At 53.3% G+C, this 25,854-nt stretch overlaps 5 protein-coding genes and 1 long non-coding RNA gene across 10 annotated transcripts; 1 reads left to right on the top strand and 5 right to left on the bottom strand.

The window, feature by feature from the left end:
• Window positions 1-56: 56 nt before the first annotated feature.
• On the bottom strand, window positions 57-7,254 carry VSIG10L (V-set and immunoglobulin domain containing 10 like). Of its 3 annotated transcripts, XM_072607788.1 has the most exons (10): window positions 7,116-7,254; window positions 6,021-6,599; window positions 5,231-5,524; window positions 4,661-4,945; window positions 4,013-4,267; window positions 3,232-3,510; window positions 2,434-2,733; window positions 2,237-2,350; window positions 1,291-1,418; window positions 57-620 (listed from the first exon to the last, which is right to left on the bottom strand). In XM_072607788.1, the coding sequence occupies exons 1-10, from the start codon at window positions 7,165-7,167 to the stop codon at window positions 543-545; spliced, it is 2,364 nt and encodes a 787-aa protein (XP_072463889.1). In that variant the 5' UTR covers window positions 7,168-7,254; the 3' UTR covers window positions 57-542. The 3 variants fall into 3 exon arrangements, with proteins under 3 accessions (XP_072463889.1, XP_072463890.1, XP_072463891.1); XM_072607789.1 differs by lacking the exon at window positions 1,291-1,418; XM_072607790.1 differs by lacking the exons at window positions 1,291-1,418; window positions 2,237-2,350.
• Window positions 6,580-11,838, bottom strand: ETFB (electron transfer flavoprotein subunit beta). The gene is made up of 6 exons (XM_072607797.1): window positions 10,950-11,838; window positions 10,271-10,429; window positions 10,027-10,185; window positions 9,547-9,609; window positions 9,097-9,255; window positions 6,580-7,892 (listed from the first exon to the last, which is right to left on the bottom strand). The coding sequence occupies exons 1-6, from the start codon at window positions 11,004-11,006 to the stop codon at window positions 7,722-7,724; spliced, it is 768 nt and encodes a 255-aa protein (XP_072463898.1). The 5' UTR covers window positions 11,007-11,838; the 3' UTR covers window positions 6,580-7,721.
• Window positions 9,255-22,298, top strand: LOC140503649 (uncharacterized). Its single transcript, XR_011966840.1, has 3 exons — window positions 9,255-9,649; window positions 15,113-15,344; window positions 20,493-22,298. It is a non-coding gene; the product is annotated as an uncharacterized lncRNA (long non-coding RNA).
• CLDND2 (claudin domain containing 2) lies at window positions 11,711-13,287 on the bottom strand. Its single transcript, XM_072607799.1, has 4 exons — window positions 13,119-13,287; window positions 12,685-12,837; window positions 11,944-12,063; window positions 11,711-11,838 (listed from the first exon to the last, which is right to left on the bottom strand). Exons 1-4 carry the CDS (start codon window positions 13,285-13,287, stop codon window positions 11,765-11,767), a joined length of 516 nt encoding a protein of 171 aa, XP_072463900.1. The 3' UTR covers window positions 11,711-11,764.
• LOC140503648 (protein NKG7-like) lies at window positions 14,587-15,774 on the bottom strand. Its single transcript, XM_072607800.1, has 4 exons — window positions 15,375-15,774; window positions 15,143-15,298; window positions 14,917-15,051; window positions 14,587-14,678 (listed from the first exon to the last, which is right to left on the bottom strand). The coding sequence occupies exons 1-4, from the start codon at window positions 15,526-15,528 to the stop codon at window positions 14,629-14,631; spliced, it is 495 nt and encodes a 164-aa protein (XP_072463901.1). The 5' UTR covers window positions 15,529-15,774; the 3' UTR covers window positions 14,587-14,628.
• LOC140503643 (uncharacterized) lies at window positions 16,459-25,768 on the bottom strand. 3 transcript variants are annotated; one of them, XM_072607794.1, is made up of 5 exons: window positions 20,414-20,497; window positions 17,856-19,638; window positions 17,365-17,511; window positions 17,123-17,257; window positions 16,459-16,952 (listed from the first exon to the last, which is right to left on the bottom strand). In XM_072607794.1, exons 2-5 carry the CDS (start codon window positions 18,058-18,060, stop codon window positions 16,855-16,857), a joined length of 585 nt encoding a protein of 194 aa, XP_072463895.1. In that variant the 5' UTR covers window positions 18,061-19,638; window positions 20,414-20,497; the 3' UTR covers window positions 16,459-16,854. The 3 variants fall into 3 exon arrangements, with proteins under 3 accessions (XP_072463895.1, XP_072463894.1, XP_072463893.1); XM_072607793.1 differs by lacking the exons at window positions 16,459-16,952; window positions 17,123-17,257; window positions 17,365-17,511 and adding exons at window positions 20,760-20,912; window positions 25,501-25,768 and having other exon boundaries at window positions 18,654-19,638; window positions 20,322-20,551; XM_072607792.1 differs by lacking the exons at window positions 16,459-16,952; window positions 17,123-17,257; window positions 17,365-17,511 and adding exons at window positions 20,760-20,912; window positions 25,501-25,767 and having other exon boundaries at window positions 18,662-19,638; window positions 20,414-20,551.
• Window positions 25,769-25,854: the final 86 nt, after the last annotated feature.

Below are 25,854 nucleotides of genomic sequence, written 5' to 3' on the forward strand. Positions count from 1 at the left end.
GTTTTGGTTGGGGATCCCCCATCCTTATCCCCAATTTCTCCCAAAACACCAAGAGGTCCATAAAGCTATTTTATTTGTCATTGGTGTCCACCAGAGGTACACTCACACACACCCAGCCCAGCTGAACCTCCAGAAAATTCCCACCAACTTAGAAGCAGTCACATGGGAAGTCCTACCCCTCCACCAGTCAAGTTAGGAAGTCCCACCCCACCATAGGCAATCTGCATGAGAAAGGCCTCTTCCTGCTCCAGCCAGGAACAAGACAAAATCTTGCCCTGTCAGATCCCTAAGCCAGTTCTTCAAGAAGGAAAAGGCAGAAAGCCCCACCCCCCCAGCTGGGCCAGGATAGGAAGTCTCCCCTATTGGGTTCTGGGTAGAATGATGAGACTTGAGATCCTGACTTTTTAACTGTGTAAACCAGAGTTCCAAGCTTGGTCATGCAAAGTTAAGACCCTTCATCCTCTGCTGGGGTCAAAGAGGAATTCCTACGCCCCCAGGGGTTTGGGCAATTTAATGTCCTCAGGGCTCACTGGCTGCTCTGTTCATACTTGTGTGGCTGACCGAACTGTTCCGTGGACTTCCTTGGGGCTGGCAGGAGTGACTTGGCTAGGAACTGAAACCTGGAAGGAAAGAAGTAAGAGGGGAGGGAGGCTGAACTCCAGGGTCTAGGGCAGGAAGAGGAGGTCATCTTATAGTCCATCAACCACCTGTCTACATCTCCATAGCGCACCTCTCCCCAAGTGTGTCCTGGCAGAGAGGGAGAGAAGAGACCATTCCAGCCCCATATGGGTAAACACAAATAGGAATTCTCCCTAAAGTCTTGTAAAGAAGGGGGAAACAGGAAGTCCCACCTCCACCTGGTGGGAAAAAGGAAGTCCTTCTCCTATCTTGTTAAAGTATGACTTCTCCCATCTTGTGAGAAAAAAAATGGCCACGCCTCCCTGAACTGAAAAGAAAATTCTTCCCTATCATGGGAAGAAACAACAAGTCCCATCTCATGCTGCTATTGTTTTTAAGGGAGCCTTAAAATCATGTGGGTTCATCAGTTCAACCCTCAAAACCCAGGGGAAGTGACTGGACCAAGGTCACACAGGTAGCAGAGTTGCCATTTGAATTCAGGTCCCATAACGGTAAATACCACCATCACCCCCTTTTTTTATGTCAGACAGTTCCCACCTTAACATACTTTTATGGTGGGGAGTCTTAGCCTTCCACCTTGTGCAGGGGAAATAATCCATCTCACTGTCCCCTTCTGAATAGTCAAGCACCTCTCACTGTATATCTACTCACAGGAGAAGCCCAGGTTGGACTGGGTTCTGTGGCAAAACCATGGAGGGAAGGTTGTGAGGCTCCCACAGAGGGGACACTCTGTGTCCTCTTCTCTGGGGGGAAATTCAGGGGCTTCTTTATTCTGTTTCCTACATTGAAAAAAGGAAAGGAGAGAGTATGTGACTGGCTAGCTGGACCTCCCACACCTTCTCCTCTCTGTCCATGAGTAAGTCTGACCTCACACTGGCCAAGAGAGGTCAAGAAATGGGGGGGATTGGGGAGTGAGACCAGGATCTTCAATGGCTCCCTTTTGGGTCCAACTGGCTTCCATATCCCATATCCCATATAGCATATCCATATGCCATAAGATATCCATTCCCTCTGTTCCTATTGGTGGGAAATCTCAGGTCCCTTTTAATCTTCCATATTCTTCTCTGTTCCTACTGTCCAAAAGTATGATCTAATCCAGGGGTGGGGAACTTGCTGCCTCAAAGCCACATGTGGCTTTCTAGGTCTTTGGATGCAGCCTTTTGACTGAGTTCAAGTTTTACAGAACAAATCTTTTTATTAAGGGAACTTGTTCTGTAAAGTTTGGATTCAGTCAAAGGGCTGCACTTGAAGATCTAGAGGGTCACATGTGGCCTCCCAGCCACAGGTTTCCCACCCCTGATCTAATCCAATCCTGATGGGCCCTAGTTCTGCTCTCCTTCTTTCCCAGTGGTCATCCTTCTTGCTACCTAAGGTTGTTACCTTCTCCTCTGCTCCCAGTCAAGAATTTTGTCCGTTCAGTCCCCACTGGCCATGGTTCTGCTCCCTCTTCATTAAACAAGCTTCTTATCTGTTTTCTCACTCTGGGCAGAGTTCTCATCTGCTCCCGCCCCATTGGCCTCTGCCCCCTCATTGCCTCACTGGTCACCATGACTTGTTCATCGTCAATTCAAAAGCTACGGACCCATCCCTGGCTCACCCCATAACCGACAGGCGCAGCATCCAAGCAGTACCAGCAGAGCTGCAAGGAGGGCCAAAGCCAGCAAGGAGCCAAGCACAATACCCGCAATGGCCCCGGGGCCCAGGACAGGACCTGGTTTAGAGAGGGAAACAGGACTAAGGAGGGTCTCCAGGCATCTGTGTTGTCCCCAGCCCCTCGTAGACTCCCAATCTCACCTGCCCTGTAGCTCCGGCTGGAGGAAGGAGTCCCAGGCTGACTGCCCAGAGTGGGCAGCACACGAAGCTTCCAAGGTCCTGGGGGCTGGGAGGGCAGGAGGACCACAGCCGAGCGTTCCTCAGGCCCCAGGCGCAGCAAGGACGTCCAGGCCCCTCCTCTCAGGCCTGCGGCCCCCGCTTCTGGCTTCTCTGTCCGTGCCTGCACCTCAAAGCCACTGACCACGCAGCCACGCTCCACGTCCCAGGTCAAGACAGCCGCCCCATCGGCAGGCTGCAGGCGCCAAGAGGAGATGGAAGGCCCTGTGTGAGGAGGGAGGGAGAAGGAAGGGATGGACCCAAGGGAGCAGGGCAGGGACGGGGATGAGGACCCTCCAAGGGCCTGGGCAGCGTGGGGACGAGGACCCTCCAAGGGCCTGGGCAGCGTGGGGACGAGGACCCTCCAAGGGCCTGGGCAGCGTGGGGACCAGGACCCTCCAAGGGCCTGGGCAGCGTGGGGACGAGGACCCTCCAAGGGCCTGGGCAGCGTGGGGACGAGGACCCTCCAAGGGCCTGGGCAGCGTGGTGGGGACGAGGACCCTCCAAGGGCCTGGGCAGCGTGGGGACCAGGACCCTCCAAGGGCCTGGGCAGCGTGGGGACCAGGACCCTCCAAGAGCCTGGGCAGCGTGGGGACCAGGACCCTCCAAGGGCCTGGGCAGCGTGGGGACGAGGACCCTCCAAGGGCCTGGGCAGCGTGGGGACGAGGACCCTCCAAGGGCCTGGGCAGCGTGGGGCAGGACGCTGGGTCACTCGGGACTGACCCGTCAGGGTGATCCGGCTCCCACCGGCCCCCAGCGCCCCGCTGCACAGCACAGAGTAGTTGCCCACGTCGCGCTCCAGGCTGAAGTTGCCGAGGTGCAGCTTGTGGCCGTCGGGGCTCAGCTTCAGGCGGCCCCCGCCCCCGGGGGCCAGCGGCCGTCCCTCCCGAGCCCAGGCCACCCTGGCCGGCGGGGGGCAGCCCGTGGCCTCCAGGGTCACCAGGGCCTCCCCCGACGCCGACGTCTCCGTGTCCAGCCTCAGCAGCACTTCCCGGGGGGCCTCTGAGGAGACAGGGCGGGGTCTAGAGAACTGCTCCCCGACAGCGAGCCTTTCAGCTTGGCAAAGCGGGGAGACCACCCCACTTCACACTTGGGGAAACTGAGGCACACAACTGGGCGGCGTCTGGGGCAGAATCTGACGTCAGGCCCGCAGTCCTATCCAGGCCAAGGGGAGAGGAAGTCCCAGCCTTCCTCCTGCGGTAGAAAGAAGGGCACCCCAAGGGGGAAGCCACCCCCTGTGGGGGGAAAGGCTGGTCCTGTCCCCCAGGGCCTAGCACCTGACTTATCCAAAGGAGGACGGAGGAGGTGCCCCCCCAGGCGGGGAAAACGGGGAACCCTCTAAGACTGGGAGGAAATCCTCCTCGACACAAGAGGACTTTTCCTCGCACTTGGGACGAGGCCCGCTCAGCTCATCCCAGACCCCGGGTCCTCCCGCCCCGCTTCCCAAAAGCGGAAGTCCCGCCCCTCCCGGGTCCCCCGCGCCACAAGTCCCGCCCCCGCTCACTGGGCGTGACGCTACAGCTCCTCGTGGCCGCGAGGTGGCGCCCGAGGCACGTGAAGGTGACTCCGCTGAGCTGCGGCCGCGCAGGGACCGAGACGAAATGCGAGGAGGACGCGGGGCCGGCGACGACGTCCGGGGGCAGCCCCGTCCACTGCACTGAGGCTGCGGGGACGCCCCCGGGCCACGTGCAGCCCAGGAGCAGGCTGCGGTCACCCGGGGAGCCTTGCAGGGAGCAGCGCGGGGAGCCAGGAGGCGGGGCTGCAGGATGGGCGGAGTCAGGACGGAGCTCCGCCCCTCCACCAACAGCCCAGCGCCAGCCCCGCCCCTCCGCACCACCACCCCCCCCCCCAGCTCAAGCCCCGCCCCTCCGCACCTCCCCCAGCGCCAGCCCCGCCCCTCCGCACCACCCCCAGCGCCAGCCCCGCCCCTCCACACCACCCCCAGCGCCAGCCCCGCCCCTCCACCCCACCACCTCCAGCGCCAGCCCCGCCCCTCCACCCCACCCCCAGCTCCAGCCCCGCCCCAGCCATCTTCTGCCCTGAGCTCCGAACTTCTCCCGCCTTTTGCACTTCCCTGCTCCTCTAGCTGAGAACCCCGCCCCCCCCCACCTCGGACCTCCCATCAGACCCCCCATCGGACCCGAGCCCGCACCGGCCACGGTGAGGTTGAGGAGCCCGCGGCGCCGGAGTCCTGTGCGTGGATTGGCCGCGAGGCAGGCGTAGGCTCCCGCGTGGGCTGGCCCCACGCGGGGCAGGAGGAGTCGAGGTCCCGCGGGCACAGCGGCCTCTCGTGGGTCCGCCAGGCTCCAGGAGAGCTCAGCGGGTGGCCTGGAAGCGGCCTGGCAGCGCAGGGTCACATTGCTGCCCACCGAGACATAGCGAACAGGGCTTGCGTCGCGGTCCGACGAGACTGTGATGACCGGAGGATCCGGGCCGTCTGCGGGCGGGCGAGGCATCAGCGTCCTCTCCGAAGCCACAACCCCCGTATCTAGGCGTCAGGACCCCCGACCCGGGCGGCTCAGTCCCCTGAACCGCACGCCACCTCCGGAGACCCCGGGCACCTGCCCTTCCTACTCCAAGTGTCCTCCGCCCCGCCCCCCGCCAGAGATCCAGGCACTCCCTCCCCTTCAGCTCCCACCTCTCTCTTCACCCTCTCCTTCCCTTTCGCCTTCCATTCCTCGGGAATCTAGATGTCAGATCCCCAGCTGTGCCCTCTGCTTACACAGGACGGTGACGGCCGCAGTGGCCTCACTGGCCCCGAAGGGGCTCTGCACGCGGCACGTGTAGTTGGCCTGGTCTGTCCTTTGCGGACGCGCGATGACCAGGTAGACTCCATCGGTCCTCAGCCGGGCCGGCCCGTCACCATCTCCGGGCCCCGCTTTCAGGAGCCGCCCTCCCTGGCTCCAACTCAGTTGGCCCTGACCCGGCCGGGCTCCCACGCAGCGCAGCCGCAGCTCTGGCGCCCCCTCCTCCGTCACTAGGTCCGTGGGTGCCACCGCTAATTGTGGCAGGGGTTCTGCGGAGGTTTGGCAGAGGGCGACCGGACTTAAGACGCCCCAGTCCTCCTCCCCTTCTCCCCCCATTCCCAGGGAGTCCTGATGTCGCCCCTCCTCCCTACTCAGGGTGACCGGGCCTAAGGGACAATCCTAGCACACTTGATAAATGTTTGTCGTTGATAAAAGGAAGATTTGGACTCATCTCCTGCCCTGCTCAATTACTGGGCAAGCTCAGAGTGTTTCTTCATGTGTAAGATTCTGATGAGAGCCTACCGTCACAAGGTTGAGGACCAAATGAAACAATGCGTATAAAGAGCTACGTAGAAGTGCCGGCTATTAGTAATCGGTAGAGCTGGAATAGGCCTTTGACAGCGTCTAGTCCGATGCTCTCCTTTTACACATAAGTCACCTGAAACCCAGCACCGGGAAGGCACCGAGGTCAGCTCCCCTTATCCCAAACTGTATCCACTACAGCCCACCAGGCCATTGGATCTCTGGACTCCTCTGCCCCCTCACCATATACGTAGACTGTGACCTCCCGGAGCTCCCGTTCCTGCCCTGCGTGAATCAGCTCCGCAGTATAGTGCCCACTGTCCGCCAGTTCTGCCTGCTCCAGATCCAGACCACCCGTCGCCTGGTCAAAGTGGAGCCGGTTCCGGTAGCCTGGGGCTAGGCTCGGTGGGGCGGCTTCGCTCCCCAGGGTGCCAGCCGCAAGCACTGTGGTTCCCCGACGCCAAACCACGACCAGACTTGGTGGGCCCAAGACTGGAGCCGGGGATAAGCGTAGGGAAATGGGAGAACCCACGAGCACGGACAAGGGACCCCCGGTAACCCTCGGGCTGGACCACCCAGAAGGGACTTGGAGAGACGACTCATTCAAATCTTTAAGTATAGGAGAGGGCGTTCTCTCTCCGGGGGCTCCAGGAGAGGAGGCATTCCCACCCATGGCTGGGGTAGGGAAAGCTTTTCCACTCAGAACTGTTGAGTTATCCCTGCTACCAAAGCTGCTGGGAAAGGAGACTCTCACGCCAAGAGAGGACACTGAAGGTGAAATTCTGCCAAGAGCTGCAGGAGATGATGTTCCCACGCCTGAAACTTTTATTTGAGAGAGACAGACAGAGACAAAGAGAGATGGGTGGTAGAAGAGATGGGTGATGATACTTTGAGGAAGCTGCCTAGGGATTGGGGAGAAGGCACTCCATGATTAGTAAGTCTGTAGAGAGGGGACTTCGGAAATGAGGACAAAGATCTTTCAAAGGCAAAAGAGAAAAAAGGACTAGGATAGGATCTCTAGGCTTCCCAACTCCTTTTCCCAAAGGATTGGAGAAAAAGCCTAAGGTTATGAAACCCTTACAGAAAAGGTTCAACTCAAGCCCTCCAGACGAAAGGTCTACCCAACTCTCTCACAGAGGTGCACTGAGTTGCCACAAAGTAGAGATGTCTTAGAGACAAGGGTCCTGGAAACAGGTACCTTGAAACAATTCCCCCAACAGTGAGGCCACCTCAAGAAAAATTCAAGTCTCCCATAGTGAAGGGTCACCCACAAGGGCCTAGGTAAAAGCTTTCCCATTTGCCAAGGAATTTAGGAGGTAGGTATGGAGGAATGCTCACCCAGAAATAGGAGTAGCAGCTGCTGGAGAGGCTGAGGCCCCTGGGTGGCCATGTTGTCAAAGGCAAAAAGCCAGAGGCAGGTCCCCTCCCAACCCTCCTAGAGGCAAGACGGGTCTGACAAGCCCAGTGGCTTCCAGGGTGGGGAGCCTGCACAGAAATGGGACACAGCCCATGGATTTATGAATAGAACCATGACGGATTCTCCTCTACAACCTTCCCTCTCCACACTCCCTCCATCCCATCTGAAAGCCTTCATGAGCCTGAAGGCATCAGTCCTGGCAACCTTGGAGGGTGGGGGGGTCCAGCCTTGGAAGAGGAAGCAGCTCTGGCTTCAGGGATTTCCCAGCTATTGAACAAAGCCCTAGTCTCCGGGAAGCCCTAGGGCCTTCTGGGAATTTTTAGTCCAAGAGATTGAGGGAGAAGAGAGTCACCCCTCTAGACGCTTATGAATCAGAGGCAAGATATGTGTAGAGGATGGAGTCAGGTTGAATTTCGAAGACTTCCTGAACCAAGTGTTTCCAAAGGGCAAGTCCACAGAGGCGGCAGAGAGAAGGTAAAGGGGAGGGGGGGAAGGGTGCCACGAATTTATTGGGGGGCAGGGGGAGTTCAAATATGCCCTGCCTCTTTCAATTTGGCTATGAGGTCCTCCGTGGTTTCCACCTTCACCCCTGCTGTGCGCTGTGCAGGATCCTCAACACTGATCACAGAAATGCGGGAGGACGTGTCCACCCCAAGGTCCCCAGGCTTCATCACTTCAATTTTCTTCTTTTTGGCTTTCTGGAGGAAAGTTCAGAGGGAAAGTCTTGGTTCTGCCATTCTGGGAGGGGCACAGCTGATGTTTCCACTCCCACCAAGGGGGCTCCCAACACCACCACCCCCAAAACCCGACCTTTGAAGGACCCTTTCCCAATGGCAGAAGGGCCCTAATATGTTGAGATAAGCACTACAGGGGCTCCCAGAAAGTGTGACCAGAGACCCTTGGAAGCTGGCAGGGCCACAGGAAACCCTGAGCCAACAGACTGGGAACCAGTAATCATTAGTCTAAGATTCACATTTTACAGATGATCAACAAGGCAGAGAAGGACAAGAGGAAATGCTCCAGGACCCTCTGGCTTAGCACAGAGACAGGCCCAAGGCTCCAGTGCATACTTCCTGATGCCATCTTCAGGGCTACCCAGTCAATCATTTTTTAACATCATATCCCTCCTCAGAGCATAAACATCGACAATGCATCCAGCAGAAATGGACCCACCTCACATTAGGAGGTGGTAGGAAGGGCAAGGAGAGGAGAGCAGTCAATGAGGGCTGACTTTAAGCAGGTGGTTGGATAGAATGTGTAGAGTACAGAATCTGGAGTCCCAGACTCAAGCTGTACCTTGGACATTTATCCTGCTGGGACTCCATGTGCTCATTTTAAAACAGGAATATAAACAGCCCTGACCTCAGAGAGCTGCTCTGAGGCTCAAACAAGATAATGAATCTAAAGTGCTTTGTAACCTTTGGTTGATAGGCCTGCAAATATGAGCTACTGCTAAATGTCTGAAGAACATAGAGATGAGACCTCTTCTGTTTGAGGGAGGGCAGCAAAGGGGGACAGCTGAAAAGAGGAGGATTCACAAGGATTCCAGAAACATGTTTTAAAAAATCCACACATCGCTATGTTGGGAGGCTTGAGGAGGCAAAAGCTGGATGACCACAGACAGGATGATGGAGGTTGGGTTTCATGGCTTCTTGGTCCCCTCTCTCAGGAGACGGAAGTGCATGCAAGTCTGAAAGGGCTGAGAAGGGAGGGAGTGTGTGAGTGTGTGTGAGTGTGTGTGAGTGTGTGTGAGTGTGTGTGAGTGGTGTGTGAGTGGTGTGTGTGTGTGTGTGTGTGTGTGTGTGTGTGTGTGTGTAAATCTGAAAAGGCTGAAAAGGATGGGTGTGGGTAGGGTGGCTCAGACTGGCCCAACCTGATTGGGAGTTGCCTGCCCCAGCTTACCATGATGTTGGGCAGAGTAGCATATCGGGGCTCATTCAGCCGAAGATCAGCAGTCACCACAGCAGGCAGCTTGAGGCGAACTGTCTCAAGCCCACCATCAATCTCTCGCTCCACTGTCAACTTGTCCCCCTCTAGTGAAACTTTTGAGGCAAATGTGCCCTGAAGAGTAGGAGGCAACATATGTTGAGACAGCTAAGGTATGAGTGTGTCTGGCGGGGCAGGGGGATTACAGGAGTCTGGAGGGAGCTGGGAGGAGGGAAGTCACAGGGATCGAGGAGCTGCCTGGAGTCAGGAAGAAGGGGACCAGGGTAGCAGAATGTACCCATAGTGTCCCAAAGAACTCAGACCGGGCTTCGATGCTCCTGAAGTGGAGGGCACCACACAGAGGTATAAAGGATGCTTCAGGGAATTTCACTCTTCCACATCTGCACTGTATTCCCAGAGGCTCACCTGAGGCCAGTCCAGCATGGCTGCGGTCATCTGTCCAGTCTGATTACAGTCATCATCGATAGCCTAGGAGGAGAGGAGATGTAGGAAGTTGCCAGGATATAAGGTAATACTAGAACATGGAACCTAAGGGTTGGGAGGGTCCTTAGAAGTCACTTTCTCCAACTTCCTTTTACAAATAGGGAAACTGAGGGACCAAGAGGGGAAGGAACTTGGCCAAGCCTACGCCACTCCTTCCCTCCACCCAGGGGTGAGCTCCCTGGAGTGCAAAGACTGAGGCTCCTCCATCCGCTACTCTAACGAGGGGGGTGCTGCACAGGACGGGCCCCACCTCAGACACTCGACCTGGGACTCTGGATGATTCCTAAGCCTGCAGAACTTGGCCTTGAAAGGGGGAGGGAAGAAAGAGACGGAGAGAAAGGAAGGGAAACTTGGGGCAAAGGCAGTGAGGGGAGAAGAGAAAGGCGGGGGAGGCTCTCCCACCTGCTTCCCCAGCAGAACCAGCCCGACTTTCTCTCTCTGGGCCAAAGCACTGAGCACCCGAGACACCTGGAGGGGCCCCAGGCGCTCCGCTTCCTGCTCCGGCACCTCCACGTGGATGCCTCGGTCAGCGCCCATGGCCAGGGCCGTGCGAAGGGTCTCCTGCGGGGAGATCACGGGGGACATCACGGGTCACGGCCAGCGCCCTCCGGCTCCCCCCCCGGGGTCAGAGGTCAGGGGTCGTCACCTGGCACTGCTTGGGGCCGCAGCTGACCGCGATCACCTCCTTGAGCAGCTTCTTCTCCTTGAGGCGCACGGCCTCCTCCACCGCGATCTCGCAGAAGGGGTTCATGGAGTGCTTCACCCCATCCGTCACCACGCCGGTCCGGTCCGGCTTCACTCGGATCTAGGAGGGTCAGGGGACGGGCAGCAGCCTGGCCACGGCCCCTCCCGCGGCCCCGCTCCCCAGCCCTCCTGCGGGGGCCCTCTCGGGGCCTCAGTTTACTCCCCTGTCATACCCCAGGATCTCTAAGCACGCCCCCTGGCGGCACGCCCCCTGGCGGCACGCCCCCTGGCGGCACGCCCCCTGGCGGCACGCCCCCTGGCGGCACGCCCCCTGGCGGCACGTCCCTCCCCGGCCCCACTGTGGGGGGAGGGGCGCACAATCTCTGGCCCGTGGCTCACTCACGCTGAGCCTCAGTGTTCTAGCCAGGGAAGGGGGTACAGGTCGCCCTCGTCTCACTCTAACCAGGTGTCAGGGGGTCAACCCCGGAAACCGAACGGGAAAGGGAGAGGTCGAGGTCAAAGGTCAGCCGCTCGACCTTTGCCCTGGCTTGGCCGTAAGGCCACCCTGCGCGTTCGCGCTCCTGCGTCTCTCAGGTACAGTCCAATAGAGGGGAGGGGATGAGGTCAGAGGTCGCGCTCACCTTCACAGCATAATCTATGACCCGTTTGACTCCAACCAGCGCGCGCAGCTCCGCCATCTTGACGCCGCCGCTGCTTCCGGGCCTAACGCTGCGGCTGCTTGGTGGGTGCGAGCTCGGGGGCTCGAGCGCTCCGCCCTCACAGCTCTCCACCAACCAGCAACCCTAGCCTCCGCCCCTTGACTTCGGCCTTCTCCAATCACTAGCCACTAACACGTCGTCTCTTTTCTCCCCGCCTCCGAAACTCAGCTCATTTTTACCCAACGCTCCTCCCCACACTGCCCCGCCCTCCACCAATCAGAAAAATGTCGGGAATTCGTCCCGCCCCCTCACAAGCCTCTGTCCTCCAATCAGCCACCCAATGCCTTGGAAGCTTGGGGAGGGGCGCGCGACCACGAGCCAATGAAGGGGGTGGGTGTGTGCGGGAAGCGAGGCTGGGACGCCAACGGCGGGCAAAGGGCACGCAGCTGATCGAGTGGACCTCCACGACAGAAACGAGGTCCGAGGACTGGAACCTCGCCCGTCTTTCCTCCCCCCTGTGCATTCGTTGCGCATGTGCGAAAGCGAGTCTAGAAGGATGTGCACGGGGGCGGAGCCAAAGGGCGGGCAGGGGTGGGACCGTGGGGAGAAGGCGGGGCCACAGAGAGGGGAGGGGCCTCCGTCTTTTCCTTCCCCTCCTTCCCTCTGTCTTTCCATCCCGACTGGCCCCCTCCCACCTGGGGTTTTGCTGGAAGGCTTCCAGGAGGAGGAAAATGCAGCAAGAGTGGGGGAGGGAAGCCCCTTTATTAGCCTAGGTCCTCGGCTCAGCCGCGCTGGGCTCACAGGCACACGGGGAAGCCGCTGATGGCGTCTGTGCTCTGCAGGATCATGTCCGCGAAGAGGAAGCAGAAACCTGGGGGACCAGGGAGCGGGGCTGAGGGCAGGGGCGCTGGGGCCCCAAGAGAAGGGAGGAGGGCCCCGAGTGGCTCAGGGTAGGACCCGAAGCGGGCCTCACTACCTGCGAGGATGGAGAAGGGCAGGGCTAGCCAGGCGGTGAAGTAGGACCAGGAGAAGAAGCTGTCCACCTTCCACGCGTCCCGCGCAGTGTAGCCCACCATGCCTGCCAGCAGGAGCAGCGCTGGCCGCACCAGACCCCCAGGGTTAGCGCAGGGAGCGGGCCGAAGTGTACACCGACTCCCCCAGGAAAGCTGCCGGCCCGCCCGCTCCCCTGAGCCCGGCCCCCTTCTCCGGCTCCGCCTCACCCTTGTGCCCCTGGCCCTACCGCATCCCCCGGGAATCTCTGTCCCGCTTAGGCTCAGCTCGGCCCGGCCCTCCCTGCGCGCTCCTCCTTCAGCCCTGGCTGGCCCCGCCTCACCCTTCCCTCTCCTCTCCAGGCTTCCACCTGCCCCTAGTTCCAGGCCAGCTCCTGCCCCTGGCCAGCCCTGGCTGGCCCCGCCTCACCCTTCCCTCTCCTCTGCAGGTTTCCACCTGCCCCTTGTTGCAGCCTTCCACCTGCCCCTTGTTCCAGGCCGGCTACTGCCCCTGGCCAGCCCTGGCTGGCCCCGCCTCACCCTTCCCTCTCCTCTGCAGGCTTCCACCTGCCCCTTGTTGCAGCCTTCCACCTGCCCCTTGTTCCAGGCTTCCACCTGCCCCTTGTTCCAGGCCGGCTCCTGCCCCTGGCCAGCCCTGGCCTGGCCCCCGAGCTCTGTTCCCCGCTCCCGCCCCGCCCGTGCCCGCGTCTTCTCCTCGGTCCTCTCACCGCTCAGGAAGAAGACTAGGCAGGCGTTCCGGCCCCGGGGTGGGATGAGGGTGCCGTCCCGGGACGCGTGCAGGACTCGGACGCCCAGCACCCAGGCCAACAGGCCCGCGCCTGCAGCCAAGACCAGGCAGGCCGCCGTCACCGCCAGCATGGCTGGGGAAGGGGGGGGGGGGGTGTCAGCAGACACACCTCCCCCAAGAGGCCCCGCGTCCCTAAGAGGCGGGGAGGGGAGGACATGGGATGCTGGGCGGACACTGCGGTCCGTCAGGGCCAGTGCCCAGCCCGGGACCTCTGCCCGGCAGGCAGTGCAGGGCGTGGTGGTGACCAGGGCTCAAAGACTTAGCGCTGGAAGGGACCCTGGTTAAGGAAGCTGGGCACGGGGCGCGGGCTGACGGGGCAGTGTGGACCCCGAGCAGGGCTGGGGGGCGCCTCACTCTCGCAGGGCGAGTTGGTGCAGTTGTTCTTTCGACACAGCCGCCACAGGCCGTTGTGGCCGTCCGAGAAGCGGCTCCAAAAGTCGGTGGAGGCGGCCAGCACGACCAGGACGTTGGCCAAGACGCCCAGGAACAGGCCGGCGCTCTGCAGGCTCCTCTTCACCCCCATCCAGGGGCTGCTGCAGGCCAGGGGGGGCGGCAAGGCATGGAGACCCTTCCCCTTGAGGGGAGCCCTCCCGCCACCTGCATGGCCCGCACCCAGCTCCGCCAGCCTGCTCAGGAGACCCTTCCCTTTGAGGGGAGCCCTCCCGCCACCTGCATGGCCCGCACCCAGCTCCGCCAGCCTGCTCAGGACACCCTTCCCTTTGAGGGGGGCCCCACCTGCCTGGCTCACTCCCAGCTCCGCCAGCCTGCTCAGGAGACCCTTCCCCTTGAGGGGAGCCCTCCCGCCACCTGCATGGCCCGCACCCAGCTCCGCCAGCCTGCTCAGGAGTCCCTTCCCTTTGAGGGGGGCCCCACCTGCCTGGCTCACTCCCAGCTCCGCCAGCCTGCTCAGGAGACCCTTCCCCTTGAGGGGAGCCCTCCCGCCACCTGCATGGCCCGCACCCAGCTCCGCCAGCCTGCTCAGGACACCCTTCCCTTTGAGGGGGGCCCCACCTGCCTGGCTCACTCCCAGCTCAGCCGTCCTGCTTCAGCACCTCCCGCCTGGGGTGGGGAGATGTCGGGTTAGTGGGGGAGGGGGACCAAGGTCTCTATGAGGAAGGAGTTCCAGAACCCCCCTACATCTCATTAAAGGGACACACACACACATCCCATTCCTTGAGGAATTTCATCCTAGATCATCATCAGGACAGAAGGAGGTTGGACGCAAGGACTCCTGGTTGGGAGGAGAGAAGGAGGGGAACAAGAGGGTTCTGGGAGCAGAGACAAAAGAAGGGGAAGGCTGGAGAAATGGAATAGGGAGAACTTTGGAAACAGTAGCCTGAGAAACTGGGAGGAGAGATGGGGAGAATGGAACGATGAAGAGGACAGACAGAAGGGAAAGGAGATGATGGGGGGACACTATGAAACAGGATGAGTGATGGTGGAGAAAAAAGGGTATCTGGGGAAGACTGGAAGAGGTGTGTTGGCATCAACAACATTGGGGGAAGACTAGGACATAGGGAGTACTGGGAAATTGGGAGGATGGATGACTGGAAAACTGACTAGAAGCAGAGGCTAGGAGATGGAGAGAAGGTGAAAGGCTGGGTGGCACTGGAAGGTGGGTATTCATGGGACACTAGATAACAGTGTTCTAGAGGGCAAGGAGTCAAGGGAGAGTGGGAAAGGATGTGTGGTTGGGAGGAGTGTTACTGGGAGAGGGTGAGAGATGGAAGGGGAAAGGAGACAGAGATGCAGGGTTCAGAGAGCCAAGCAGAGTGGGGACTCAGGGTTAGTTCTGGGAGTAATGAGACACAAATCAACCCGATGGGCAACTTTTGATTTATTCAGTGAATCTAGGACCGCTTTCTCAAGCTAAGGTCTCATAGTTGGGATGGTGTACAGCAAGACTCAGGACTCCTGTTGTGGTAAAGAGAGGCAGGCTTCAGAGAAGATTCATTTTGATCCCCTCTCCAGAAGCCCCCAGGTCTCATCATGTACCCCTCCCCACCCCATTCCTGCCATGTTCTCCGTCCTGATCTGGGGCTTCTCTAGAGGCTCAAGAGGTAAGGGCCACTTTGGTCAATCTGTCTCTCTTCCTGGGACAGGAGGCCTCTAGTCCTCCACACATTCCCCATACCTCACTTCCCCCACTCACCAGTAAAAAAGAAGAGGATGACAGAAATCCATCCCATGTAGAAGGACCAGCCAAAGGTGGTCTGAATCTGAGAATCACTTGGCTCATTCCATCGCTCTCCAGTGTAGACAGCCATTCCCACAGTGTTGCAGAGGGCTGTGAATGGAAGCTGTGAGGCCCTTCTCTCTTCTCCAATCTGCCAATTCTCCCCACTCAGCTTCTCTCCTTCCCCTGCCATGAGTCTTACCTGCAGCAAAGGCTGTGATGCAAGAAATCAAAGAGGCCAGGTGACTGAGGCTGAAGGTGAAGAGAGATGAAGTGATGACGAGGATCAGACAGGAGATAGACAGCAGACCCGCCAGTGCAGCCAGGATGATGAAGGCCCGGGTGGCCTGGATGAAATCTGCAATATGGGTGCTAGCAGCTCAGCCCAAACTGGATGTTCCAAGGTGAGCAAATCCCAGGGGCTGCCCTCTTACCTTTCACAGAATCCTTATCCGGATGCCAGAGGCCAGAGTGGGCCTGGTGTTTAGGGCCTACAGCTGTGATCCAGTTATCAGTACTCAGTGCAACTAGCAGGAGGGTCAGAGCAAGGCTCTCAGAGAGCAGGGCAAGCACCCAACGGAGGTGCATTCTTGACCCAGGTCCTCAGGAACTAAGGGTGCCTTCTTAGAAGTGGGCAGTAGCTGGAAGGCCAGTCACCTGGGTCCTTGGGCAGTGGAAGCCAGAGAAGAACAGAGAGCTGGGATCTTGTAAGCAGGGTAGGGAGAATTTGGGGGGCAGCCTGAATTCCTAGAAATTCTTACTGGTGTACCTGGGGACTGAGAAGTTACAGAGGACTGGAAGTCAAATGCTTGGGTTTCAGGGGCCTGGGAGGGGACTGACACCTGGCCAAGCGAGCAATAGGTTGGGGGCTCCAAATGTGGGTCCCGGAAAGGGAAGCGGTGGGGGATTTCACACCAGATTGATGACGCAGACCATCTTTATACTCCTTTTCTCAAGCCCTGAAGTCACTGTGGTCTGTGTGGGGCTGGTCAGGGCTGGGTGTAGGGAAAGACAAGTAAGGCTGACATAACACCAGGTAGTGAGGATTCTATGGGATATTAGGGGGAGAGGCTTCTCCCTCCTGTTGCCTGAAAGAGGAGGAAGTATCCTGGCGGTGGTATGAAGTTACTCTAGAGCATGCGAACACCCACACACACACACACACACACACACACACACACAGTGGTACTCACCAGGATGTGGGGAGGAGGGGATGTGGCTAGTAACAATGGCTTGGTAAAGCTGACTCACTAAGATTCTGTTCTGGGAAGGGGATGGTGTGACTAGATCCCTGAAGAGAATAGAGGCTGGAGGCAGGCACTTGGCTCCCCAAAGGGCTTGGCACTGGGAAGCCTAAGGCAATGTGGAACAGATACACAGTGGGGAACTTGGGAACTAGGACTCCTGGGGCCAAAGGTATTGTAAGATCCCAAGGAGCTGAGGAGGTTGAGATCCTGGAGACTTCATGGCTTTGGGACATGACATGTCTAGGATGCCAACCAAAGGTTCCGTTCATTTCCCAAAGATGCCACTGGTCAGACTCTATGTTTATCTGTTTACTTGGTTATTCACTGTTTTGGTTTATACAAATGATTTCTTAGCTGGAAATCTGGGGTGGCTTAGACACTGCTTCAGGACACTATTTCCTCCTTCCTCCCCGAGCATACACAGAGTGTAGAGCCAAGGGGATTCTGAGGGGAAGAGTGACAACAAAGAGGAAGAGGTCCTGAAAACAAAAATGTTAGAATGGATGAAAGGGGTCTGCAGAGACAAGCTCAGAGCCAAGACCTGAGAGGCTTTACACACACACATACACACACACACACACACACACACACACACACACTCTCTCACACACACACTCACACACACTCACACACACCCCTGCCCAGGTCCAGCCCAGAAAAGCAGCCTTCAGCTCATGGTTGACTTGGGTTCTTGGGTTGACGTGGTTGTAATTCTGCTTCTTGGCTTCACCTTTTTGGAGTGCCTCCTCACCAGTGTCAGAGAGCCTTTGAGAAGGGAGGCCTCTTACTTCCCATTCTCATCCCCTTCTCCAAACCCACCTCACCCATACCCCATCCGCATTCCCATGCTCATCTCCAGCCTCACCCTTATCTCGTTCTCCCTTCCCAATACTATCCCTATCCCCGGCCCTTTTCAGCCCCTATCACCAACTCACCACTCAGGAGGTACAGTGTGGAAGTACCCCAGCCTAGATAGAAGACCCATTCGAAGAAAAAGTGATTGGTGCTATGGATAGATATTACGTGCATGCTGACCATGAAGATGCTCTGGCCAACAAGGCACAGTAAGGCTGCAGGAAGAATTAGATGGTGTCATCACCCCCGAACAGCAAGTGTCCAGTCTCCCATCACCTCCTGACCAAGCCCTATAGGGATCCTTGGAGTCTAGATTTCTTACCAGTGACAAAGCTACACAGGGCAGAGAAAATGTAGAAGAATGTTCTATCATTCACTACATTGATCAATATCAGGAAGATGTCCAGAAAAGCCAGGAAGCCTGTTACAATGGCCATGCCCATCAGCACTTGGACTACCTTAATTAAGACTGGAGAAAGGCAGTGATAGTAATGGCTAATCACACACACATGCACACGCACGCACACACACACACACACACACACACACACACACACACACACACAGCCCTAGGTCCCCAAGATCAGTTTCTTGTGACTACATACCCACCCACAAGAAGAAACCTTCTAATGGACACCAAGCTTAAATCAGGTTCAGTAGACTTGGAGATCCCCTTTTCCCCTATCCTCTATCTTTAGCCCCATGTTCACCTTCTCTAGCCTCCATATTTATCCCTTCCCCATACATATTCACTACCTCCTTCCGTATGCTCATCCCCACTTTCTGTCCTTCCTTCTCCTTATCCCCATGTACCTGACTTCTGAATATCCTCACACATTTTATCCCCACAGGGCTTCCATAGGCCCAGGTAGAAATGGGTATGAGACACTTGAATCTTCAGCCAGTAGGGCAAGAACACGGTGAGAAGGAGAAGCATAAAGCAGAGGGTGTTTAGGGCCACTTTGAAGGTCACCAGGCCCGCAGAGTGGCTGAGTGAATTCCATTCCCGTTTCTTCATTTTCTCCTGAAGGCTGAAAGGCTTTGGAGTACAAGGAAGGCAAAGCCTAGCCCAGGCTTGTTCTGGGAGCCTGGCCTTGTCCTGCTTTGCTTTCTCCAGTCCCTAATGTTTGACCCCAGTTTCCCTTAATTTCTGCCGACCCCTCTGCTTTCATTCAGATGTCTCACTGTCCTCCACAGTTATTTTCCATCTTTTTAGTTCTTGATCTCTTCTCTTCTCCCATCAGGTTCCTCCCAGTCTCTTCAGTTCATTCCTTATCCCTTCAGTTCCCTCCTAGTCCCCTCAGATTTTCCCCTGGGAACAATAGTTGAGTTTCCCCTCCCCAGGCTTCTCTTATCTTCCCCACCCACTCAGGGACCCCAACTGCCATAGAACTTTCCACGACCCCACCACTGACATCTTCACCCCCTCCAGTTCACGGCAGACCAAGGGGGATGAAGTGAAGCTTGGGGTTAGGAGTGAAGATAAAGATAGGGAATGGGTATGGATTTAGGGGTGGGGTGACTTGGAGGTGGCCTGGGGAGGGTGGTGGAGTTGAAGTTGGGGGAAAGGCTAGAGGATGGGTTTAGGGTTGGGGTTAAAATAAGTGGATTTCGGAACGGAGTTGGGATGGACATCAGTGATCTTAGTGGGTTTAGAGATAGGGATGGTGGAGGAGGGGGTACAGATGAGGAGTGGGGTTAGAGATGGGGATTACAGGGACCAAAATGGGATTAAGTTGGTCATTGAGATGATGATGCAATACTGGGTTGGGGAAGAAATCCCAAACTTTCTTTAATGATAGCAACTCCATTAGGGAAATTGACATTCATCTCTCTTCATCCTTCCGTTGATATTCCTTGTTCTCCGGCTTTCCGTTTCTGCTGAACTTGGCTTCACCACACTCAATATGCAGGTTCCTGTCTACACCCTCATTTTCTCCAAGGACCCCAAGGGGTGGAGACAAATCTCACAGAGAGGGCAAATCTTACTTTGCTGGGAGAAGGGAAGTTATGATGTAGGAAAGGAGGAAATTGAAACACCTCCAACAGCATCAGGACCAGGGAAATGTTCCTGAAAGTCAATATTTTTTACCATCCAGAAGGAGAATTCTGACCATGGGGAGGGGGTAGTGGAGGGTGGGTGTCTTTGAGATATTGGGAGCAAAACTTTAGACATTTGTAGAAGTAGAAGAACTCTGACTATCAGAGTGGTCGTGATTTAAGGTACTCATAAAGAATGATTGAACCCTAAAGCCCAAAGGGTATGAGGAGGTTTTTAAATTTTGGGAGACCCAAGGCTGCTCAGTGACCCAGGATCTGTTAGACATCTGGGAAAAGGAGGCTCTAAATTTCTGGGGCTTTGGGGGACTCTCAGAAAGCTCTGGAAGTAAAGAAGCTTTTGGGGGCTTTGGGACCCAGAAGACCTCAAGTGCTCTGGGAGACACTGATGTTTGGGTCTGTAAGGTGTCAGGTTGCTTGGAGACCAGGGGAGCTGGATAAATCTGTGAGATTATTGGGTTTGGGGAAGGTGACTGCTTCTCCAAGGGATGTATCAGAGAGTTGGAGAGATGAAGATGATGATAGAAGATGAGGGACCCTGGGGAAAGCAGAGGTACCAGCTGTACTCCCAGGAGTAGGAGGCTCATGATCTTTATTTTCTTACATTGGCCTCCATGCTCCACCCCAAGATCTAGCCCACTCAGTATGACCACTCCATATCCCTTTTCCTTCTCTCCTCTTCCCCCATCACTATTGTTTGTCTGGTTCCTCCACCTCAGACTATATGACTAATACTCTTGCCTCAACACACTTCCCTATTTTCTCTTTCCCATCTGCCCTTCATAAAATAATAATAGTATTTACATGGTGCTTTTAAATTGGCAAAGCAGTTTATAAATATCTCATATGATCCTCACAACAACCCTGGGAGGAGGTGCTATTAATCCCCGTTTCACAGATGGGGAAACACTTAGAAAGGTAGTGACTTGCCTCAGGATTACACAGCTAGTAAGCGCCTGAAGTGAAATTTGAACTCAGGTCTTCCTAGCTTCCAGTCTACTGCACCAGCTAGCTGCCCCTGGGCGGTCCATACCTATCCCCTCTCCCCTCCTCTTTACTTCCGCCCACTCTACAAATGCTTTCTCTGCTTACCCCTCCACAGCTCCCTCTCTCCCTTCCCCCATTTCCCCCACATCCCTTTCCAACAGCTCTCTCCCTGGAGTACCTTCCCTGCCTACTGTAATTCCCTTTCCCACCTCTTCCCTCCCTCCACATCCTCACCTTCCCTCTCTCTCCTCCTTGTGGTCTCACCCTCTGCCCGCCCCCTTCCATCCCCTTCTTTCTCCTCCAGTCTCCCAGTTCCAGGGCCGCACCAGCCATGAAGTAGACGACTGAGGAGAACATGAGAAAATAGACCGGCCAGTTGAGCCACATACTGAATTCCCTTAATAGGAACTTGAGCTGGATCAGCAAGAGGCGGAAGAATAGGAAAGCGAGCAATTCAGTGCTACCTGCCGAGGGAGAGGATGGAGAGTCAAGGCTTGCCAGAGCTGGGGACCTGGGCCAGGAGCATGGAGGTGGGAGGGGACACCCGGCCTGGAGAGAGGATGGGACCAAGGATCCACCGAGGGAGGTTGGACAGACACCACGCTCAGAGCTTGCTCCACGCCCCCACCACCATCTTCCCCGCCCCCCCAGGGACCCCGACAGACCGCGCACCGATAATCAGGCACATGAGGCTTGTGTAGAAAGGCATGAGCCGTGCCAGGGGAGCGGACAGGATGCCAACGCACTGTGCAGGCACACTTAGCCCCAGCGGCAAGGACAGCAGCATCGACAGCAGCATCGTGACTTGACAGGCTTCTGCTTGTCCTGAACCCGAGGGGAAAGCGGGAGGGAGAGAGCCTCGTGAGAGTGTGACTGCAGAGGAGGGATAGCAGCCCCACCTGTGTATGGTGGGGTGCTTACTGTTACATTCACTCTTAGTGGAACTATGAACCGATTCAACCATTTTGGAGAGCAATCTGGAATTATGCCCAACGAGTTATAAAACTGTATATACTCTTTGACCCAACAATACCATTTTAGCTCTCTTTCCCAAGGTGATTGGGGGGAAAGGAAAGAACCTATATGTTCTAAAATATTGATAGTAATTGTCTTTGTGGTGGCAAAGAACTGTAAATTAAGGGGATGCCCATCAGTTGGGCAATGGCCAAACAAGTTGTGGTATATAATTGTGATGGAATACTACTGTGCTATAAGAAATGATGACCAGGTTGGTTTTAGGAAAATATTGGAAAGACTTGCATGAAATTATGAAGAGTGAAATGAACAAAACCAAAAGAACATTGTATACAGTAACAGCAAATTGTTTGAAGAACATCTATGGATGTTATTCTGAGTATAATAAATCCACTACAAAGGACCTATGAAGGAAGATTTTCTCCACCTCCAAAGAAAGAAGTGATAAATTGAAGTATGAATAGTATGTTTTTTTAATACGTCCTCTGGATAGACTTTATGCACAAAGAAAACTTTCCCTAATGAATATTGATACAAAAAATTAAGTAAAATACTAGCCAGGAGATTGTAGCCATATATCATAAGAATCATACACTATGACCAGATAGGATTTATACCAGGAATGCAAGATTCATTGAGTATTAGGAAAACTATCAGCATAATTGATTATATCAGTAATGAAACCAACAAAAAATATCATATGATGGTCTCAGTAAGTGCATAAAATGCTTTTGACAAAATATGGCACCTTTTCCTACTTAAAAACACTAGAGAACATAGGAATAAATGGAGCTTTCCTTAAAATGATAAGTAGCATAATGGAGTTAAGCTAGAAGCCTTCCCAATAAAATCAGTGATGAAGCAAGGATGTCCATTATTACCACTATTATTCAATATTGTACTAGAAATGTTAGCTATAAACAATAAGAAAACAAAAAGAAATGGAAGGAATTAAAATAGCCAATGAGGAAATAAAATTATCACTATTTGCAGATGATATGATTACATACTTAGAAGAATCAAAAATGTTTCCAGATATAAAATAAACTCATATAAATTATCAGCACTTCTCTATACTATCAACAAAGTTCATCAGCAAGAAATAGAAAAATTTCATTTAAAGTAAAAGTAGGCAATATAAAATACTTGGGGATCTACCTGCCAAGACAAACTCAGGGAATATGTAAACACAACTACAAAATGCTTTTCACACAAATAAAGTCAGATCTAAACAATTTGGAAAATATTAATGGCTTATGGATGGGCTGAGGCAATATAATAAAAATGACAATTCTACCCAAATTAATTTACTTATTCAGTGTCACATCAATCAAACTACCAAAAATTATTTCATAAAGTCAGAAAAAAATAATAACAAAATTCATCTGGAAGGACAAAAAGTGAAGAATATCTAGGGAATTAATTTTAAAAATATGAAGGTGGCCTACCCAAATCAGATCTCCAAATTGTATTATAAAGCAGTAATCATCATAACAATCTGGTATTGGCTAAGAAATAGTGTGGTGGATCAGTGGAATAGATTAGGTACAGAATACACAGTAGTCAATGACCACAGTAATCTTTGTTTGATAAACAGAAAGATCCAAACTTTGGGGACAAAAACTCACTATTTGACAAAAATAGTGTAAAGTAGTAAAAAAACTGTAAAGCAGTTTGACAGAAACTAGGTATAGACCAACATGCCATACCCTGTACCAAGATAAAGTCAAAATAGGTACATGACTTAGACATAGAGGGTGATATCACAGGCAAATAAGAGGAGCATGGAATAGTTTACTAGTCAGATCAATGGATAAGGGAAGAATTTATGGCTAAATGAGATAGAGAGCATTATGAGATGTAAAGTGAATAACTTTTATAATTTAAAAGTGTTTGCACAAACAAAACCAGTGCAGCCAAGATTAAAAGTAAAGCAGAAAGCTGGGGGGAAATTTTTATAGCAAGTGACTGATAAAGGCCTCATTTCTCAAATACATAGAGAATGGAGTCAAGTGTATGACAAGTCATTTCCCAATGGATAAATGGTTAAAGAATATGAACAGTCAGTATCAGAGGACAAAACTAAGGCTGTCTATAATCATTGAAACAATTCTCCAAATCACTATTGATTAGAGAAATGTAACTTAAAACAACTCTGAGTACCACCTCACATCTGTCATATTGGCTAACAGGACAGAAAAGGACACTGATAAATGTTGGGAGATATGGGAAAATTGGCACTCTGTTAGTGGAATTATGAACTTATCCAACCATTCTGGAGAGTTGGAACTATGCACAACAGACTGTTAAACTGTGCATACCCTTTGACTCAGCAATACCACTAGTAGGTCTATATCCCAAAGATATTTTTTAAAAAAGGGAAAATGACCAATTTATACATGAAATAATTATAACAGCTTTTATATGGTGGCAAAGAAATGGAAGTTGAGGAGATATTCAACTGGGGAATGGCTGGGCAACTTTTGGTATACAAATGCAATAAAACACTATTGTTTCATAAGAAATACTGGGCAGGAATGGAATACTATTGTGCTATAAGATGAGCTCATACGTATACATACATACATACACATATATATCTATATACACACACACAATACACACATACATATATGTGTTCAGAAAAACCTGGAAAGACTTACACAAACTGATGCAAAGTGAAGTGAGCACAACCAGGAGAGCATTGTATACAGTAACAGCAACATTTGTGTGATGATTGATCAACTAGGATTGACTTAGCTCTTCTCAACAAAACGATGTTCCAAAACAATCCCAACAGACCCAAGACGAAAAATGCTCTACACATCCAGAGAAACAACCGATAGAGTCTGAATGTGGATCAAAGCATACTATTTTTCACTTTGATTTTTTCATTTTTTTGTCTGTTTTCTTTCACAAACATGACCAATATGGATATGTGTTTTCCAGGATTGCACATGTCTAACTTATATTTAATTGCTTTTCATCTCAGGGAGGGGGCAGGAGGGAGGAGAAAGTGAATGAGAGTATTTGGAATTCAAAATTTTTAAAAATGTTAAAAATGTTTTACATGCAATTGAGAAAAAATAAAATATTATCTAAAATATAAAATTAAAAAAAGAAATAAAACTTGGTTTGGGGTCTAAAGATCTGGGTTCATATATTAGCTCTGCTACTTGTTACCTGTGTGACCTTAAGCATGTTACTTGATGGTACTATATAATTCACTTCTAGCTCAAAATCCTATATTCCTCTGCTCAGAAGCCTTCAGTGACTCCCATATGCTTCTAGGATAAGATATAAGCTGTTCAGCCTGGTCTTGAAAATCCTTTACAACAAGTTCCCACCTGACTTATTTCATACTCTTCTCCTTCATAAGTTCATCATTGTTCCTTGATCTTTTCCTGTGCTTGCTACATCCATGTAGTCCATCTCCTACAACAAAAATGTGTTCCCTTCCCATCTTTAAGTAACCCTTCCCCCTATCTCCCCATCTCCCCTCAATCAGAAGTATCCTTTTCTTCCTCAAATTTCCCCCAGAGCATTTAATTTTAATATCTCTTTTGGTGTTATTACTTTAGCTGCTAGAATTAAGCACTGGATAGAGAGCTGGACATAGAGTGAGGAAGAGCTGAATATAGATTTGACCCAGCACTCATTGGCTATGTGGCTTTGACCTAATCTTTCAGCCTCATAACCGCACTTCCCTTCAAAGTTATTGTGAGGTTCAAATAAAATTATATTTAGAAAATAATAAACACAGTGCCTGTCACTTAGTAGGTACTTAAGTGCTTGCTTCCCTCTTTTGTCTTCCCTTATATGTACTTAAACCTGGTCATGACAAGGAGATAACCCTGGATTCTTCAAAAGGCTGTAGTGACAGAACGAAAGCTCTCAGTTAGTGACTAGAGTTGGTGGGGAGTGGGGTGTGTCTCGGAGTTAGGAAGACTTGAGTTGGAAACTTGCCTCAACACTCCTCATCAAGGATCAACCCACCTCACCAATTACCTTTAGTTTTTCTTAGTACAATTAACCTTCATTTCATCCACTAACTCCTAGCTGATCCTCATCAATCCACCCGGCCACCTCTTTGGGCAAGGAAGATATGAATCAGGGGCCATTTGGGTCAATTATTGGAAGAAGTTATTGGAGAGGCATTAGACAATCAGCAGTCAGATAAGAAAGGCAAAGGGTCAGTCTGGAAGGGCAAGGATTAGCGCCTATCGCATACCACTTGTTGCAGGTTGGAAGCCACTCCTCATAGGTGAGATATTGAAAGTTGGAAGACATGTCTTCCAAGACATATATCAAGACTAGAGATTGCTCACACATGAGGGGAAGGGGAGGAAGGGAGTCATAGATCCAAGGTGACAGATTCAGAGGCAGAAGGAGGAGACTGAGAATGCAGACGTGAAGATGGGAGTCTGAGAGGCCTTACCGAGGTCCTTGATGAGTTTACACTGTTTTCTTAAACACAAGACCCATGGGCTGGCAAACATCAAATACTCATAGTGGTGGTGATAGAAAAGAGCCCAGTATGGGTAGAAGAACATTACGGCAAGGAGGGCCATACTCTTGAGGAAAAGGATAGCAGGCATGCTGGCCAGCAAGCTGAGATTCATCTTGGATGGCCTGGATCAGCACCACTTTGATAGTGTTCATGACCTCGAGGACACTTCCCTCAACTGCCACGGAACTCTTTTCCCCAGCCCCCACCCTTTCAGTGACCTGCGCAGCTCAGTCCCTCAATCCACCCCATCCTCATTCAGAGGCACAGATATCTTGATCCTCA

Source organism: Notamacropus eugenii, chromosome 5 (assembly GCF_028372415.1).
Source record: "Notamacropus eugenii isolate mMacEug1 chromosome 5, mMacEug1.pri_v2, whole genome shotgun sequence".
NCBI lineage: Eukaryota > Metazoa > Chordata > Mammalia > Diprotodontia > Macropodidae > Notamacropus > Notamacropus eugenii.